At 43.6% G+C, this 19,779-nt stretch overlaps 1 protein-coding gene across 2 annotated transcripts in view; it reads left to right on the plus strand.

Moving 5' to 3' along the window:
• Positions 1-9,797, plus strand: part of Strip2 (striatin interacting protein 2) — a 62,942-nt gene extending 53,145 nt beyond the window's left edge. For both annotated transcript variants that reach the window (XM_045160969.1, XM_045160970.1), the window contains 2 exons: positions 2,307-2,511; positions 7,180-9,797. In XM_045160969.1, coding sequence (XP_045016904.1) covers positions 2,307-2,511; positions 7,180-7,430 — 456 coding nt within the window. In that variant the 3' untranslated portion in view covers positions 7,431-9,797. The remainder of the gene's footprint in view (positions 1-2,306; positions 2,512-7,179) is intronic.
• The last annotated feature ends 9,982 nt before the right edge of the window (positions 9,798-19,779 follow it).

A 19,779-nucleotide genomic window follows, 5' to 3' on the forward strand; every position in this document is an offset into this window, starting at 1 on the left:
GTAAGTGAATGATGGCATGTCCTTATGGTGGAACATCATATAACCATTAAAAAAAGTTAAAGCTGAGTGTGGTGGCCCACACCTTTCATGTCAGCTCTCTGGAGGCAGAGGTAGGAGGATCACCATGAGTTCTAGGTCAGCCTTGGAATACATAGTGCATTCAGGTCAGCCTGGGCTAGAGTGAGAAAAAGAGCAAAGTATTTCTATACTGGTATGAAGTGATTTTACTATACATTGTTAAGGGCTAGTGAAATTACTCAGGAGGTAAAGTATTTGCTGCACAAAAGCATGAGGCCCTATGTTTAAATCTTTAGAACCCATATAATGCCTTGTCTCATTATGTAGTCCAGGCTGACTTTGAACTCATGATCCTCTTGCCTCCGCCTCTTAGTACTGGGATCATAGGCATGTTCCATTATTTCTGGCTTAATTCTTTTTTTTTTTTTTTTTGAGGTAGGATTTCACTCTAGTCCATGCTGACCTGAAATTTACTATGTAGTCTCAGCCTGATCTCAAACTCACAGTGATCCTCTTACCTCTGCCCTCCTCTAAGTGCTGGGATTAAAGGGATACACCATTATGCCTGGCACTGGCTTCTTTTTTCTTTTTTTAAGGCTGACCTTGAACTTGGGGCAATCTTCCTACTTCTGCCTTCTAAGTACTGGGATTAAAAGTGTGTGCCCTGTTTGCTTTAATTCTTTTTTTAAAAAAATTTTATAATTAACAACTTCCGTGATTGTAAACAATATCCCATGGTAATCCCCCCACACACATATCCCTTCCCGCTCTCCATCAGTCTCTCTTTTATTTTGATGCCATCATCTTTTCCTCCTATTATGATGGTCTTGTGTAGTAGTGTCAGGCGCTGTGAGGTCATAATATCCAGACTATTTTGTGTCTGTGGGGAGCACCTTGTAAGGAGTCCTACCCTTCTTTTGGCTCTTACATTCTTTCCACCACCTCTTCCACAATGGACCCTGAGCCTTGGAAGGTGTGATAGAGACATTGCAGTGCTGAGCACTCCTCTGTCATTTCTTCTCAGCACCGTGATGCCTTCTGAGTCATCCCAAGGTCACTGTCATCTGAAAAGAGAAAGTTCTCTAAAGAAAAAGTGAGAGTAGCATTAATATATGGGGATGAACGTTAAAAGAAGTGCTTACTGGGCGGTTTGATGAGCATAGTATGTAGATTTAGCCAGACAGCAGCAGACATTATATCCCTAGGGCTCATGACTACCCCTGTTGTAGGTTTTCAGTATCAGGGATGTATTCCCTCCTATGGAGTGGGCCTCCAATCAAATTAGAGGGCACTTGGTTTCCCCCATAACAGACGTGCCTCTATTGCACCCATTGGCTCATTTGACATAGCTGGCCAAATATAAGGCTTACAGTGTCCACTGTGGAGTATCTTCACTGGTAATTTCTCTCTCTCTCATTGAACTGCATGCAGAATGGCTTCTTCCAGCTTTCTGTCACCTGATCTACATGGAGGAGGTTATCAGCTCAGTTCAAGCAGGATTTCTCAGTGGCCTTGCAGCCCAAGTGTGTGGAGTCTTCAGCAATAGGGTCTTACCATCTATTCCTGGTGGGAAACCAAGGGCCTTGGCAGTGGCCTGGAATGTTTTGGGGGCATCAGGGACCTTCCTGGCCAACAACTCACTAGAAGGTGTCCCATCCCTTGCACTGATAATTTTCTAGTAACAATCTATGGCTCCTGTGTATTCCATTGTCCAAAAAAGTAGGTTTCCATATGATTGATTTATTTATATCCTTTTAGATTTTGATTAGCCCTCCCTCCACCTTTCCTTTACTCAGTCTCTCCCCCTGACCTCACTTAGGCCTTTTCACCCCCATTAATCTATTCTTCTACTTACATATATATAATGCCATCTTATTAAGTCCCCCCGCTTCCCTTTCTATTCCCTTTATATCTCCTTTCTAGCTTACTGGCATCTGCTACTGAGTTTTCTTCCTACTCACACAGAAGTACAATCATTTGTAGCTAAGATCCACATGAGAGAGAACATGCGACGTTTGACTTTCTGGGCCTGGGTTACTGCTTTAATTATTTTATTCTCTTTTTATCATTATTTTTAAGACAAGGTAGGCCAGGCTGGCCTGAAACTCACTTTATCTCTCTTATTCCTAAAGGGTAGAAATAAATAGAATCTGGACCATAGGTACTTAAAAGCTCCCCCAAGATCTCTAAGATAGTCAAGCTGGTCTGTATTCTCTTATGTTCAAAATTCCAACATACTTTATATTTTGATGGACGTTTGTTCCTCCCATCCCTCTTTCTTTGGGCAGATGCTGGTGGTGTTTAAATCAGCTCCAATCTTAAAGCGAGCACTCAAAGTCAAACAGGCCATGCTACAGCTTTATGTCTTGAAGTTGCTAAAGATACAGACCAAGTACCTTGGGCGCCAGTGGAGAAAAAGCAACATGAAAACTATGTCAGCCATTTACCAGAAAGTACGCCACCGCATGAATGATGACTGGGCTTACGGGAATGGTGAGTCTTCTCCGAGCTTGTGGCCTCCAAGGATGCCTAATTTAAACAAAACTAAATAGATGTTACTCTCTGCTCCTTTGGCATGAATTATTACATATTTGATTTGGTTTTGTTTGTGTATTTTTTTTCTTTTCTAGCCTTAGTTTCATGTAGCTCAGGCTGGCCTCCAAATTGTTAAGAGGCTAAGGATGGCTTTAAGCTCCTGATCCTCCTGCCTCCATTTCCCTAGAGCTGGGTGACAGGCATACACCATCATACCTAGCTCTGTTACATATCATAATGAGAAAATACATTACTGTCAGATGCTTATACACCAAACTTTTAAACTTTTGCCCCAAATTCTAGAATGTACTTTGTCATACATGAGCTATGAAACACTTTTTGTAGTTGTTGTTTTTTGAGGTAGAGTCTCACTCTAGCAGAGGCTGGCCTGGAATTCACTATGTAGTCCCAGGCTGGCCTCAAACTCACAGCAATCCTCCTACCTCTGTCTCCCAAGTGCTGGGATTAAAGGCATGCACCACCACCCTGGGCTTTCTTAGGAGTTTTGACTTTCCAAAAAAGATCTTCCCTGACTTCACCAGAACTTCCCATGCGATAAGAACTTAACTGGAAAAGTTCTGGGATTAAAGGCATGCACCACCATGTCCTGAAACCCTATTTTTTGTATACATATGAACTGATTTGGATGCTAACACCTGTAATCCCAGCACATAGGCAGAGGCAGAAGAGTTCAAGGCAGCCTGGGTTACGTGAGACTATCTCAAAAAGCCCACCTCCCCGTGCCCCACCCCCCAGTTAGGATCTTGCTCTAGCCCAGGTTGACCTAGAATTCACTATGTAGTCTCCGAGTGGCTTGAACTCGCAGCAGTCCTCCTACCTCTGCCTCCTGAGTGCTGGAATTAAAGATATGCACAACCTCACCCCAGTCAATAAAAAGCCCACTTTGTAATATTTCAGAAAGCTGATTGGGGCTGGAGAAGCATCTTAATGGTTAAGGCACTTGCTTGCAAAGCCAAAGGACACAAGTTTGATTCTCCAGGACCCATGTAAAGGCAAATGCACAAAGTGCGACTAGCATCTCTGGAGTTCACCCGCAGTGGCAAGAGGCCCTGGCACCCCCATGCTCCCTCTTTCTGTCTGCCTCTTTCTCTCCGCTTCTCTCCTAAGTAAGTAAATATTGTTTGAGAAGATGCACATTTCCTGATTTAACATTACACAACATATACATGTATTGAGGTGTCATATGGTATCTCATAAATTGGGATTAAGGGGGTTAATTTTTTTGTGTGTGTGTGCATGTGGTTTTTTGACGTAGGGTCTCACTCTACCCCAGGCTGACCTGGAATTCACTGTATTCTCAGGGTGGCTTCTAACTCATGGAGATCCTCCTACCTCTGCCTCCCGAGTGCTGGGATTAAAGGCTTGTGCCACCACACCTGGCTTAAATTTTTTTAAAATAATTTTATTTATTTACAAGCAGAGGGAGACATAGATAAGACACAGAGAGAGAATGGGTGTACCAGAGCTTCTATATGCTGCAGATGAACTCCAGATGCATGTATCACATTGTGCATCTGGCTTTATATGGGTTCTGGGGAATGGAGCCATGGTCATTAGGCTTTGCAGGCACCTTAACTGCAGAGCCATCTCTCCAGCCATTGAGAGGGGGTACCTTTTTAAAACCTGAGACTACACAGTGAATTCCAGGTCAGCCTGAGCTAGAGTGAGACCCTACCTTGAAAAAAAAAAAAAATGAGGATAGAAAACCATGCGTGGTGGTGCATGTCTTTAATCCCAGCACTTGGAGGCAGAGGTAGGTGGATTGCCATGAGTTTGAGGCCACCCTGAGATTACATAGTGAATTCCAGGTCAGCCTGAGCCAGAGTGAGACCCTACCTTGTGGGGGGGCAGAGGAAGAAGATAGAGCTGGAAAGATGGCGTAGCAGTTTAAGGCACTTGCCTGCGAAGCCAAAAGAGCCAGGTTCAATTCTCCAGGACCCATGTAAGCCAGATGCACAGCAGGGCCCATGCATCTGGAGTTCATTTGCAGTGGCTAGAGGCCCTGGAGCACTCATTCTCTCTCCGTCTCTTCTGTATCTCTCTCTCTCTGCTTGCAAATAAGTTAAATCAAAATTTTTAAAAAGTTTTGCAAAATGAGAATAAAAAAATAGAAGTAAATTGAGAGTTAGATATACCTTTTTTATTATTTTAATTTTGTTTTTTATTAGTTATGTATACATGTGTATGCAGCCATGTTGGTACTGTCATTAACCTCCTCCCTGTCCTCCCCCCTCCTAAGGGACCCTCCTTGTTGAATGTGGGTTGTGCATTATGGGTGTAGCCAGCAGTTATGGGGAAGAGGCAATGTCTCTGTGCATAATGTCCCAGTTTGTGGCTCTAACAACCTTTCCGCTACCTCTTCTGTGAATTTCCCTGAGCTATGTTGGGTTCATTTTGGGTCTATTATTTATTTAGTAGTTATTTTTTTGGTTTTTTGGTAGGGTCTCACTGTAGCTCAGGCTGACCTGGAATTCACTGTGTAGTCTTAAGGTGGCCTGGAACTCATGGTGATCCTCCTACTTCTGCCTCCCGAGTGCTGGGATTAAAGGCGTGTGCTGCCACACCTGGCTTATTTTTTAATTTAACTTAAATTTTTTAATTTATTTATTTGAGAGAGAGAAAGACAGAAATAGGAAGGGAGAGAGAGAAGGAGTGGGGGGAGAGGGAGGGAGGGAGAGAATGGACACGCCAGGGCCTCTAGCCACTGCAAAGGAACTTCAGATGTGTGTGCCCCCTTGTGCATCTGGTTTACACATGGGTCCTGGGGAATTGAACCTGAGTCTTTTGGCTTTGCAGAAAAGCACCTTAACCATTAAGCCATCTGTCCAGCCCAGGTACACCTTTTGAAAACATTCTTTTAGAGCTGGAGGGATGGCTTAGCGGTTAAGGCATTTGCCTGCAAAGCCAAAGGACCCAGGCTCGATTACCCAGGACCCATTTTAGCTAGATGCATAAGGTGGCACATGCATCTGGAGTTTGTTTGCAGTGGCTGGAGGCCCTGGTGCACCCATTCTCTCTCTCTCTGTCAAATAAGTAACTAAATAAAAATAAAATATATTTTTTAAAACATTCTTTTAGAGCCAGGGGTGGTGGTGCATGCCTTTAATCCCAGCACTCAGGAGGCAGAGGTAGGAGGATCACAGTGAGTTCAAGGCCTCCCTGAGACTACATAGTGAGTTCCAGGTCAGCCTGGGCTAGAGTGAGATCCTACTAAAAAATAAAGTTATTTTAATCTTTTCTCTGAAAGATTTAAGCAAGCAAATATTTTACCATATTAAACTTATATAAACTACAATAAAGTAAAAAATATATATATACCCACATACATATATACAGAAACTGTCTTTGGAAGCATAGTTTAGAAATGGTAATAGTTACTTCTGAGAAAGGAAATAAAGGTCCTGAGGGAGCCATAGACTTCTTTTGTTATATTTCCTCTTTAGCATTTAAAAAAAATATTTATTTGTACAAGTATGTGTGCACTTGTATAGATGTGTGCCAGAGTCTTTTGCCCCTGAAAATGAACACCAGATGCTTGTGCCACTTGGTGTATCTGGATTTACATGGATGATAAGGAATTGAACTTGACCTGGCAGGCTTTGCAAGCAAGTGCCTTGAACTGCTGAGCCATCTCTCCAGCCTCCTTTTTAGTATTTCTTTTTAGTTGTTTATCTACTATCTTTTCCAAATGTCTAATTCAGTTATTTTTCTCTAGCTTTTCCTAGGGGATATGAATGTTCCATTTGAATAGCATCATTATTTCTCAAGGAATGAGAAGGAGCAAGAGGGGCATTACATGGAGAATCAGTATTGACCAATTGGAATGGGGGTTCCAGCTCAGTAGTAGAGCACGTATTTACCAGGCAAGAATCCCTGGATTCAGTTCACACATGCACACATACACACACTAACAACTGTGTACTTTCCCAGTCCCTGGAATATTCATAGCACATAACAAACTTGTGTGTCCGTTTATTTAAGATTATGAGGCATCTGTGAGGTAAAACAAAAGTGTGGCCTGCTTTGCTCCTACTCAACTAGGTATCTTATTTCATGGCTACAGATATAAATTGCTAAGATCCGTCATAACCTACATTCAATGGTTTGTTTGCCAACATAATGGCTAAAACAAGTATACCATTCCTAACCTTTTAAATTTTTTATTTATTTTTCTTTCTTTATTTGAGAGGGAGAGAAAGAGGCAGATAGAGAGATAAAGAATGGGCCATGCACCAGGGCCTCCCGCTGTTGCAAAGGAACTCCAGACCTATGTGCACCTTGTGCATCTGGCTTATGTGGGTCCCGGGGAATCAAACCTGGGTCATATGGCTTTGCAGGCAAGTGCCTTAACTGCTAAGCCATCTCTCCAGCCCCATTTATCTTTTTTTTTTTTTTTTTTTTTTTTTTTGAGGTAGGGTTTCACTCTAGCCCAGAGTGACCTGGAACTCACTCTGTAGGTAAATAGATTGTTTTAAACCTGTCAGCATGTTCACTTTATGTTTTACAAAATATAATTCTGCAATTTCACTGTTGGACTTCCAAAGACTAGGCTGTGGGAGGGAAGAGATATGCCAAGTTATACATGTCTTTTTCTTCCAAACACAGACATTGATGCCAGGCCATGGGACTTCCAAGCAGAAGAATGTACCTTGAGGGCCAACATTGAGGCTTTTAACAGCCGTCGCTATGACAAACCCCAGGACTCTGAATTTTCACCAGTGGATAACTGCTTGCAGAGTGTGCTAGGCCAGAGGTTGGATCTGCCTGAAGATTTCCACTATTCCTATGAGCTGTGGCTGGAGAGAGAGGTGTTTTCACAGCCCATCTGCTGGGAGGAGCTGCTCCAGAATTACTGAGCTCTGGTCAACAAAGCATCTCATACAAATAAATGGTGCTTTGCCTACCCTGCCCACTCAGCCTTTGTACTGGGCTTGTCAAGGGGAGATCCTGTTCGTCCTGACCTCTCCCGCCGTCTCATCACATTAAACTGATCAACTTGCCCTAGGCTTAGCTGGGTACCCAGTTGGTGTTGGAAATCTCTTGGAAGATCAGTCCTTGACAGACTTTTTGATGAAACCTGATATAATCTTGCCTAAAACCAGGCTAGCCTTTGCTAGCCCAGTAGTGAGAGGAAATTTCTCATGGCATGTGACCTGTGGTATTCATCTCAGTGGGACCAGTACAGGTTTTAAAATAAGGAAAGTTTTTTTATTTCTCACCTAAATTCTTAGTGCTTATTGGAAGTAAACCAACTTTAACACTGTATTTCACATTTAAGATTTTGTGACTTCTTTCTAAAACCATTAGCTCTAAGGAGATTTTAGATCACCTACCTGCACTTTCTCTAAAAAGAGCGATGGTTTACTCTTGCCTAAATAGTGCATGTTATAGAAAAATGTGTAGAGTAAGTTTTTATTTTCCCTAAGATATCTATGTTCAACGTGAAAATTATTTCCTGTGGGTTCTGTACAGGGCATGGAATGCTTTGCCATTTGGAAAGGACCGCAACCACAGCTAGAATGAAGCAATCAGGCCTTCTCTATGGGTGTTTCATGGTTTTATGGTTAATATCCTGCAGAATATTATCTTTTCATCCAGTTCATTTGAGGATTTTGTTGTTGTTGTTGTTGTTTTGAGGCAAGGTCTTACTCTGGCCCAGGCTGACCTAGAACTCATTCTGTAGTCCCAGGTTGGCCTTAAACTCACAGCGATCCTCCTACCTCTGCCTCCTGAGAGCTGGGATTAAAGACGTCCACCACCATGCCTGGTGTGGTATTGTTATTTTTTAAGACAGGCCCTCACTAAGTAGGCCTGGCTGGCTTGGACCTCACCATATATACCAGGCTGGCCTTGAATATATGGTAATCTTCCTGCCTCTGCCTCCCAAGTGCTGGGATTACAGGCATGGACTACCATGTCTGACCAACCCATTTTTAAACAAGAAGTTAATTACAGGAGGTTTTATTTACTGAGATGTGTCCATTTGTACCGATTAACCTATTTTTAACTGAAAAGAACAGCAAGAATATCGCACTTACCAGTTTTTCTTATTTGATGTTAATGATTTTTCCTTTTTTAAACCACTAGCAGTTTCAAACATGTCATGAGATTTTTGTAATACTTCTACTTGAAGTATTACAAATTTCACTGAAAATGTAAAGGTTAGTGTATCCCCACCTCTTTCTACTTCTTTTTACAGGAGAATCATGCACTTAAAAAAAATAACAAGGTTTTTAGAAAAGTTTTGACTATTTTATTCCTCTTCTGTCCCCAAGTTATGTCATTTCTACCTTCAAGCTTTTTCACTTTAAATGCCCCTCAGCATACATAGTACTGGATCTTTTTATCATGGTACCAAGTCACTTTATGCCTAGAAGTCTTGTCCAGACTGGTTTATTTACTCTTCACTTTGTCAATCACAATCTCATTTGTAGCTCTTGATAGAGACCTAACATTATCCAAAGGAATTATACCAAAAGCTAGTAAGTACCTCTGTATGATTTCGGGTAGCAGGATTTCTGACTATGGAGAAGTCACAAAGAATGTAAGTATATAGTGGATGAGACTGCTGAAAATAATGTGTAAATTGTATCTGAGGAGGACAGCTGTTCTCATAGCAGTGACATAATTCACCAAGCATGGCATTGGTGATGCTTTGTTAATCTAGGATCACTACTATGATTTCAGAGAGATTTGAATGAAAGATAATTTCAAGGAAAAAATAATCAACTATTTATTTTTAATGTCATGTGCTATTTAATTATACCAAGAACAAGTAAGTTGCCTTTTTTAGAACATACAAGAGTGCTTCCTGGGGCACAGAAGTATGCTAAGCTTTAAGAGAGCATGCTTTATTATTTATAACTCTTCTCTAAGAGAGGATTAATTTTCAGTGTAGATGGAGAAACTAAATACCAAGGATAAATGACGTTTCAGATCATATCATTTTTTTCCAGTGACTTGCTGGGACAAGCTTTCAGGTACTGACAGCCAGCCCCACATGCTAAGGTGACTGGGTGGACTCTCCAAATTTGAAAGCCCTTGTGTGTGGTTAGGGGTGACTTCAGATCAACCAATATTACTCTTTCTACACAGAAGAATGTTACTTGTGTGATTTGTAAAGTAGGGGTTTCGATTTGTGAATGTTTCCATAAAGTTTGTGGTGATTATTGACAATACTGTTCATCTCATGAAACACTTTAATAAAAAGCTGATATTAGAAATGTGATCTTTAAATTCTTTTTTTTTTTTTTTTTTTGGTTTCTCGAGGTAGGGTCTCACCCTGGTCCAGGCTGACCTGGAATTAACTATGTAGTCTCAGGGTGGCCTTGAACTCACGGTGATCCTCCTACCTCTGCCTCCTGAGTGCTGGGATTAAAGACGTGCGCCACCACGCCCGGCGAAATTCTTTTTTTGTTATCAAGGTAGGGTCTTGCTGTCGACCAGGCTGACTTAAAATTCACTTTGTAGTCTCAGGCTGGCCTCAAACTCACAGGGATCCTCCTACCTCTGCCTCCTGTGTGCTGGGATTAAAGGTGTGCACCACCATGCCTGGCACAGAGAATGGGTACACCAGGGCCTGCAGCCACTGCAAACGAATTTCAGGCACATATGCCATTTTGTGCATTTGGCTGTATGTGGGTACTGTGGAATTGAACTCGGGTTGTTTGTTGTGCTTTATAGGCAAGTGCCTTAACCACTGAGCCATCTCTCCAGCCCTTTAAATTCTTTAATACAGAAGAAAATCTTTATTTTTTGGGGGGGGCATTCAAGGTAGGGTCTCACTCTATCCCAGGCTGACCTGGAATTCACTATGTAGTCTCAGGGTGCCCTCAAACTCACTGCAATCCTCCTACCTCTGCCTCCTGAGTGCTGGGATTGAAGGTATGTGTCATGATACCTGGCAACACAGAGAATTTTAAAGTTATATTAGGTAGAAAAGAAGGACATAATACAAGATGAATGTACAAGTCCAAATCTCAGTGGCATGACAAGTGTTGATTTCATCATAGGTCTGTATGTCAGCTGCTTGACTCAGCTTGGTGAATTAGCTCTTCTAATGTCCTTCTTTAAAAAAAAATTTTGGGGGGCTGGAGAGATGGCTTAGCGGTTAAGCGCTTGCCTGTGAAGCCTAAGGACCCCGGTTCGAGGCTTGGTTCCCCAGGTCCCACGTTAGCCAGATGCACAAGGGGGCGCACGCGTCTGGAGTTCGTTTGCAGAGGCTGGAAGCCCTGGCGCGCCCATTCTCTCTCAAATAAATAAATAAAAAATTTAAAAAAAAAAATTTTTTTCAGAGTTGATTCATTTTTTCATTTTTTTCCTTTGGTTTTCGAAGTAGGTTCTTGCTCCAACACAGCTAGCTCTGTACTCCCTTCAGTAAATATAATAATAATTAAAAATTTTTGTGTATGTGTGTATGAGGGAGGGGGGAAGAGAATTGAGTGGGTATGCCAGGGCCTGCCGCTGAAAGCAAACTCCCGATGCATGCGCCACTTTGTGCACTCGGGCTTTATGTGGGTACTGGGCAGGCAGGCTTTGCAAGCAAACACCTTTAACGGCTGAGCCATCTCCCCAGCCCTGACACATCTGATTTTGACACCAGGCTGATGCAATAGCCCTGACCATGGCATACAGCTTTCAGTGAAGGGCAGGCTCATGAAGCAGAGCATACCATGCAAGCACATTTAAGAATCCTCGTTGGACACGGCATAAAACAAACTGTTCATTTTTTTACTAGCCAAAATCAACTCACATGGACAAGCCTAACACTGGGCCAGAGAAGCATACTGGCCCTGAAGGATGGCAGTTGTGGAGTGGTATAATACTCCTGTAGTCATGGTGATGGAGCTCTGTTCCAATCCCATGCACGCGTTAAGGAAGACTCCAAAGACTTATCCAGTGATGCCTAAAGTCCAATATCTCATCAGATCTAGATGCAGTGTCTGCTTTTGTTGTTGTTTGTTTGTTTGATTTTTGGATTTTCGAGGTAGGTTCTCACTCTAGCCCAGGCTGACCTGGACTTCACTATGTTGTCTCAGGGTAGCCTTGAACTCATGGCGATCCTCCGACCTCTGCTCCCTGAGTGCTGGGGTTAAAGGTGTGCATTACCATGCCAGGCTCCCAGTGTTTTGTTTTGTTTTTTGTTTTTTCGAGGTAGGGTCTCACTCTAGCTCAGGCTGACCTGGAATTCACTATGTAGTCTCAGGGTGGCCTCGAACTCACAGTGATCCTCCTACCTCTGCCTCCCAAGTGCTGGGATTAAAGGCGTGCGCCACCATGCCCGGCTTTTTTTTTTTTTTGAGACAAGCCCAACAGACTGGACTTTTTGGGGGGAGAAGAGGGGATGGAGAGAGAGAGAGAATTGGAATGCCAGGGCTTCCAGCCACTGCAATTGAATTCCAAATGTGTGAGCTCCTTGTGCTCATGTGCAACAATGCGCAGTTGCATCATGATCTGCACATCTGGCTCATGTGGGAGAGTTGAACATGCATCCTTAGGCTTCACAGTCAAGCGAATAAGCCATCTCTCCAGCCCCCAGTGGATTTTTTAATTGTTAGAAAATTCCCAAATCACCAGTATCTCCCCTACCAACATTTCTATTTTGCATAATTGCAAACACATTTGTGTTTATCATGGAGATTTTCCATATTAGTATTCCTTTGCATGACTATAAATTGATATAATCATTAGACAATTTAAAATAAGGTGGTCATTTTTTTTGAATTTTTATTTATTTGAGAAAGAGCACACCAGGGCCTCCAGCCACTGCAAATGATCTTCAGACACATGCACCACCTTGTGCATCTGACTTACTTGGGTCCTGGCCAGTTGAACCTGGGTCCTTTTTGATTTTGCTGGCAAGTACCTTAACCATTAAGCCATTCTCCATGCTTCCCGTCCCCCACCCTTTTTTTGTTTGTTTGTTTGTTTGTTTGTTGTTTTTTCAAGGTAGGTTCTTGCTCTAGCTCAGGCTGACCTGAAATTCACTACATAGTCTCAAGGGTGGCCTTGAACTCATAGCGATCCTCCTACCTCTCTGCCTCTTGAGTACTGGCATTAAAAGCGTGTGCCACCAAGCCCACTTTTTGTGGTTTTTTGATGTAATGTCTCACTCTAGCCCAGGCTGAGTTGGAACTTATTCTGTGGTCCCAGGCTGGTCTCGAACTCTCAGTGATCCAACTATCACTGCCTCCCAACTGCTGGAATTAAAGGCATGTGCCACAACACCCAGCCTGATTGTAATTATTTAGTAATTAACTCTTCCCTAACATTGCCTTCAAATATTTTTTCAGGAAAGAATAGTATAAATGAGAAGAATGATGTGTGTATGGATAGGTGGGGGAAGGGGTAGGGGAGTCACTCAGGTCCCACAGCAGGGACAGGTCAAAGCAGTTTGAGATAGGATTTCTCTCAGCAGTTCCTCTGCATAGTCCAACTCACAAGTCCTATGAATGTAATGAGATTGTGTTTGAGTGTGCTATGGGGAGTTATTTTAGTTGTTTGCTATTCAGTTATTAGCCAGATTTAACTTTTTTGTATTTTTTTAAATTTATTTGAGAGAGACAGAGAAGCAGAGAGAGAATGGGTGCAACAGAGCCTCCAGTCACTGCATATGAACTCCAGACACGTGCACCCCTTTGTGCATCTGGCTAACACGGGTCCTGGGGAATCAAGCCATCCCTCCAGACCTAGATTTAACGTTTTTAAATCAAGAGTTTTGCCAGGCATGGTGCGCACGCCTTGAATCCCAGCACTCGGGAGGCTGAGTTAGGAGGGTCTCTGTGAGTTCAAGGCCACCCTGAGACTACATAGTGAATTCCAGGTCAGCCTGGGCTAGAGACCTTACCTTGAAAAACCAAAAACGAAAAAAAAAGGAAATTAAAATCAAGAGTTTTAAATTTTTTCTTTATGAGATAGATAACTAAAGCCTTTCTAAGGAGCTGAAAGAGGACAGTTCTTCCCACTACTGTTCAAACACCTTCAGTGACAGCAGCTTCCTCATGAAGTAAGATAGTGCCATCTGTCCCCTAGCCTCCAAAGAGAAATATTACTTTGAACATGTGCTAACTTTTTGTTCAAATTCTTTTTTTTTTTTGTGGGGGGGGAGTTTCAAGGTAAATACTAGTTGGGACTCATTGTTTAAACCATGAGTCTGGCCGGGCGTGGTGGCGCACGCCTTTAATCCCAGCACTTGGGAGGCAGAGGTAGGAGGATTGTCGTGAGTTCTAGGCCACACGGAGACTCCATAGTGAATTCCAGGTCAGCCTGGGCTAGAGTGAGACCCTACCTCAAAAAATCAAAAAAATAATAATAATAATAATAATAAAAATAATAAACCATGAGTCTGAGTGATTGTGAGAGAAGTCATCTCTTGATTACACTTGAAACAACAAAACAAAACTACCCCTCACATGTCTCCAACTTCAGATTATATTTTCCCACTGTCTACTTTCTTTATCCATTTTTTTTTTTTCAAGATAGGGTCTCACTCTAGCCCAGGCTGACCTAGAGTTCACTATGTAGTCTCAGGTTGGCCTTGAACTCACGGTAACCCTCCTACCTCTGCTGGGATTAAAGGTGTGCGCCACCATGCCCGGCTTTTTGTTCAAATTCTTAATAGAACTGGCAGGACAAAGATTCCCTGTGTGAAAATATTTCTGTGGCCAGGTGTGATGGCACATGCCTTAAATCTCAGCAGAGATAGGCCAGCTGAGGACACAGAATGAGCTCCAGATCAGTCTGGGCTACAGGGATACCCTGTCTCATGAAAAAAAGAAAGAAAGAAAGAAAGAAAGGAAGGAAGGAAGGAAGGAAGGAAGGAAGGAAGGAAGGAAGGAAGGAAGGAAGGAAGGAAGGAAGGAAAGAGGGAGGAGAGAGAGAGGGAGAGAGAGAAAGAAAAAAAAGAAAGAAAGAAGGAAAGAAGGAAAGAAAGAAAGAAAGAAAGAAAGAAAGGAAAGGAAAGGAAAGGAAAGGAAAGGAAAGGAAAGGAAAGGAAAGGAAAGGAAAGGAAAGGAAAGGAAAGGAAAGGAAAGGAAAGGAAAGGAAAGGAAAGGAAAGGAAAGGGGAAAGGAGAGGAGAGGAGAGGGAAGGGGAGGGGAGGGGAGGGGAGGGGAGGGGAGGGGAGGGGAGGGGAGGGAAAGGAAAGGAAAGGAAAGGAAAGGAAAGGAAAGGAAAGGAAAGAAAAAATACTTCTGTGCCACAAGATATTTTATCTAAAAAGGCAACATTGAGTAATAGCCAACTTGGCGAGTTACTAGCATTATTAACACACCACTAGCCATGTGATATGCAACAGTCACTCAGTCTTTCTATGCCTTCTATACTCACCTGTAAAACAGAATAATTCTTCATTTTTTTTGAGACTGAGGTAGGAGGACTGTCATGAGTTCAAGGCCAGCCTGAGACTACATAGCGAATTACAGGTCAGCCTGGGCTAGAACGAGACCCTACCTCGAAAAAACAAAAAAGAAAAAAAAAAATTCTTTTAGCTGGGCATGGTACTGCATGCTCATAATCCCTAGCACTTGAGAGGCAGAGGTAGAAGGATCACTATGAGTTTGAGGACACCTGAGTGAATTCCAGATCAGCCTGGGCTACAGCAAGACCCTAAGTCAAATAAACAATATATATATTTTTTTCTGACATATGAAAATTCTATGCAGTTCAAATTTCAGTTTCCATATTAGCTTTTCTAGGGTACAGCCATGCTCATTTGTGTTATCTGTAACTGTTTCATGCTAACCCAGAAGTTTAGTAGTTAGTAAATGCAAGGCCCTCAAAGTCTAAATGATTTAATATGTCCCTTTAGTTTGCTGACCCCAGGTCTTGATAATTCCTCTCTGGGGTCTGCTCCAGCTGGTCTCCCTGTATCAGAAGGCTCTCACAGCCAGGACCCTAGTAACCCTAGGACACTTCCTACAGAGAACATTTGTAGTTTTCTGTATCTTCCTGTTTTTTTTTTTTTGGTTTTTTTTTTTTTTTTTTTTGGTTTTTTCGAGGTAGGGTCTCACTCTGGCTCAGGCTGACCTGGAATTTACTATGTAATCTCAGGGTGGCCTCGAACTCTTGGCGATCCTCCTACCTCTGCCTCCGAGTGCTGGGATTAAAGGCGTGCGCCACCACGCCCGGCCTGTTTTTTTTTTTTTAAGGTAGGGTCTCACTCTAGTCCAGGCTGATCTGGAATTCACTATGTAGTCTCAGGGTGGCCTTGAATTTACAGCAGTCCTCCTACCTCTGCCTCCTGAGTGTTGGGATTAAAGGTATATACCACCACGCCCAGCTTCCTTTTCAATATTAGGGTGGGAGATTATATGTGAAGTGAATTCAATGCTATACTGCTGTTGCATTTAGTGAAATTTAAAAAAAGAAAATTAGAAGGAAGGAAAGGAGGGAGGGATCACAAGAACAGAACACAGGAAATGGGTATTTTTTTTTTAAGTAGAGTTCTAAGAAAGCTGGTGATAGAATACTCTAAATTTAGGTATTCTAAGAATGCATGCTTCAATTCTGGTAACTTTTTTTTTAACATTACAGTGTTAGTTTTACTATTTATAACAATGACATGTTAGGACGTGTATTCATAAATAGGTTGGATAGTTATCTAAATTTAACATATTTGAGTGTACACAGGATTTGCTCAGTTCTTGTGAAAAACAGATCTATCTTAGGTCTTAAACATTAGATGGAAAAAAATTAGATGACTTTTTAAAGAGAGAATGGGCAGGCCAGGGCCTGCAGCAGCTACAAACAAATTCCAGAAGCATGTGCCCCCTTGTGTGCATGTGAGACACTGCATGCTTGCATCACAGTGTCTGGCTATGTGGGACCTGGAGATTTGAACATGAGTTTTCCTGCCTTATTATTATTATTATTTTGTTTTTTGAGGTAGGGTCTCACTCTAGCTGGCCCAGGCTGATTTGGAATTCACTATGTAGTCTCAGGGTGGCCTTGAACTCACAATGATCCTTCTACCTCTGCCTCCTGAGTGCTGGGATTAAAAGGCGTGCACCAGGGCTGGAGAGATGGCTTAGCGGTTAAGCGCTTGCCAGTGAAGCCTAAGGACCCTGGTTCGAGGCTTGGTTCCCCAGGTCCCACGTTAGCCAGATGCACAAGGGGGCGCATGCATCTGGAGTTCGTTTGCAGAGGCTGGAAGCCCTGGCGTGCCCATTCTCTCTCCCTCTATCTGTCTTTCTCTCTGTGTCTGTTGCTCTCAAATAAATAAATAAATAAAAATAAAAATAAATTTCTAAAAAAAAAAAAAAAAGGCGTGCACCACTATGCTCAGCTTTCCACTTTTTTTTGTTTTTTGTTTTTTTTTTTTGAGATAGGGTCTCACTCTAGCTCAGGCTGACCTGTAATTTACTTTGTAGGCTTTGAACTCACAGCAATCCTCCTACCTCTGTCTCCCGAGTGCTGGGATTAAAGGCATGTGCCACCACGCCTGGCTCACCACCTTATTTTTTTTTTAAGACAAAATATCTCACTGAATCAAAGCTCACCAATTCAGCTAGACTATCTAAGCAGCAAGCCTCTGAGATCTTCCTGTCTCTGCCTTCCCACTGCCTCCATGTGGGAGGACAGCCACAGCTGCCACATCCAGCTTTGACGTGGGTGCTGAGAATCTGAACTCAGGTCTTCGTGCTCCTGCAGCGAGCACTTTACCAACTGAGCCACTGAGCAGCTGCCCCAGCACCAGGAAAAGTTCCACAATGGAGAACTAGAGGCATCTTTTCCAGCTGTCTCCTATTTCCGTTTTGGACTGAGCTATGCAAGGCGTGTAGCCTGTGGTGGTTTGATTCAGGCGTCCCCCATAAACTTAGGTGTTCTGAATGCTAGTCTCCCCAACTGATGGAGATTTGGTAATTATCGCCTCCAGGAGACAGTGTATTGTTGGGGGCGGGCTCATAGGTATTACAGCCACTATCCCCTTGCCAGTGTTTGGCACCTTCTCTTGCTGTTGTCCACCTTTTGTTGGCCGGGAGGTGATGTCCACCCTCTGCTCATGCCATCCTTTTCCCTGCCATCATGGGGATTCCCCTCGAGTCTTTAAGCCAATCTAAACCTTTTTTTCCCACGAGCTGGTCTTGGTCGGGAGATTTCTGCCAGCAATGCGAACCTGACTGTGACATGGCCAAACCTGCCCTTGTCCAAGTACTGCCACCATCAGGATGAAGGCTTTCCTCATCAATCCCAAATTTTCTTCTTAACCCTCTATGGAGTCGAGCAGCCACGCCCTCCACTGGCACTTCCACACCAACCACAGGGCTGTGTAGCTCAGCAGAGCTGGGAAGTGGGGGGGAGGGAACTGCACACTGGTTGATGGTCAAAATTAGAAACATGAACTCTGTCTGGGCTGGAGAGCTGGCTTAGTGGTTAAGGTGCTTGCCTGTGAAGCCTAAAGTCCCACGTTCAGCTCCCCCTATCCCATGCAAGCCAGCCACACACCATGAAGCATGCGCAAGATTGCACATGAGCACAAGGTGGTGCGTGTGTCTGGAGTTCAATTGCAGTGGCCAAAACACTTGGCTGCAAAGTCTCAGTACCCAGGTTCCACTTCCTGGTACCCACGTAAAGCCAGTTGCGCTGGGTAGCGCATGCATCTGGAGTTTGTTTGCAGTGGCTGGAAGCCCTGGCATGCCCATTCTCAATCTCTCTCCCTCTTAAAGAAATAAATAAATAAAACAATTTTTAAAAGCCGGGCGTGGTGGCGCACACCTTTGTTTTTGTTTTTTGAGGTAGGGTCTCCCTCTGGCCCAGGCTGACCTGAAATGTGGTGCACGCCTTTAATACCAGCACTCTGGGGAGGCACGCCATGAGTTCGAGACAACCCTGAGACTACATAGTGAATTTCAGGTCTCCCTCTGGGTTAGAGGGAGACCCTACCTCAAAAAAGAAAACAAATAAAGCCAGTCGTGGTGGCCCATGCCTTTAATCCCAGCACTTGGGAGGCAGAGGTAGGAGGATCGCAGTGAGTTCGAGGACACCCTGAGACTACACAGTGAATTCTAGGTCAGCCTGGGCTAGAGGGAGACCCTACCTTGAAAAACCAAAAATAAATAAAATAAATAAAAGCTCTTTCCATGAAAAGAAAAAAAGAGACAAGAACTCTGAAAGGCAGAGGTAGGTGGATTGAAGTGATTTTGAGGCCACCCTGAGACAATATAGTGAATCCCAGGTCAGCCTGGGCTAAAGGGAGAGCCTACCTAGAAACAAATAAGCAAAAAAAAAAAAGAAAAGAAAGGTAAAGAAACAAGCACTCATGCCAGACTTCAGCTTGTCTTTTTTGGTTTTTTTTTTTTTTTTTTTTGAGCCAGTATCCAAGTCACTCTGTAGCCCCAGGCTGAACTCAAACTCAAGAGTATCCTCCTGTGATATAAATAATATAGAATATAATATTTATATATTTAATAATATATAAAATAGATAGATAACCATGTTAAGTTGATAAGGGAGGAGGATATTTTGTTTTGTTTGAGGACGGACCTTACTCCAGCCCCAAACTGATTCACTGTGTAGTCTCAGGGTGGCCCTGAACTCACTTCGTAATCCCCACATAGTCACCACCAAGCCTGGCCCACTACCCCAGGTTTACCTGGAATTCACTATGTAGTCCCAGGGTGGCCAGGGTGGCCTCGAACTCACGATTATCCTACCTCTGCCTCCCGAGTGCTGGGATTAAAGTTAATTTTTATATTTTATTATTTATTAGCAAGGCCAGAGAGAGGGATGGAGCCCCTGCAAATGAACTCCAGACATATCCGGCTTTACGTGGATACCGGGGGAATCGAACTCGGCCTCAGCTGACACTTTCACTCCAACCCTTCCATGGATTGATTTATTTAAAGTTTTTCGAGGTAAGGTCTCAGGGTGGCCTCGAACCTGAGGCTATCCTCCTACCCTTGCCTCCCGACTGCTGGAATTAAAGGGGCGCGCGGCTACGCCCGGCATCACCCCAGGCCTTCCCATGCCCAGGCCAGTACTGCCCACCCTTTAACTGCGCCTGCGCTCGGCTCGCTCCTTCTTCCCGGCGCGGGGACAGAACCTCGCAGCCCCAACTCCCGCGACTGGGCGGGAAACAGGGTCCGGAGGTACGCATGCGCAGCCGGCCAGACCCCGCCCACCGCCGGCGCGCGCCCCCGCCCCCCCCGCTCCGCTGCCCCGGCAACGGGTCAACAGTGCGCGGCCCCGCCCCGCTGCCCAGGCAAC

The sequence above is a fragment of the Jaculus jaculus genome, chromosome 10 (assembly GCF_020740685.1).
Source record: "Jaculus jaculus isolate mJacJac1 chromosome 10, mJacJac1.mat.Y.cur, whole genome shotgun sequence".
Taxonomy (NCBI): domain Eukaryota; kingdom Metazoa; phylum Chordata; class Mammalia; order Rodentia; family Dipodidae; genus Jaculus; species Jaculus jaculus.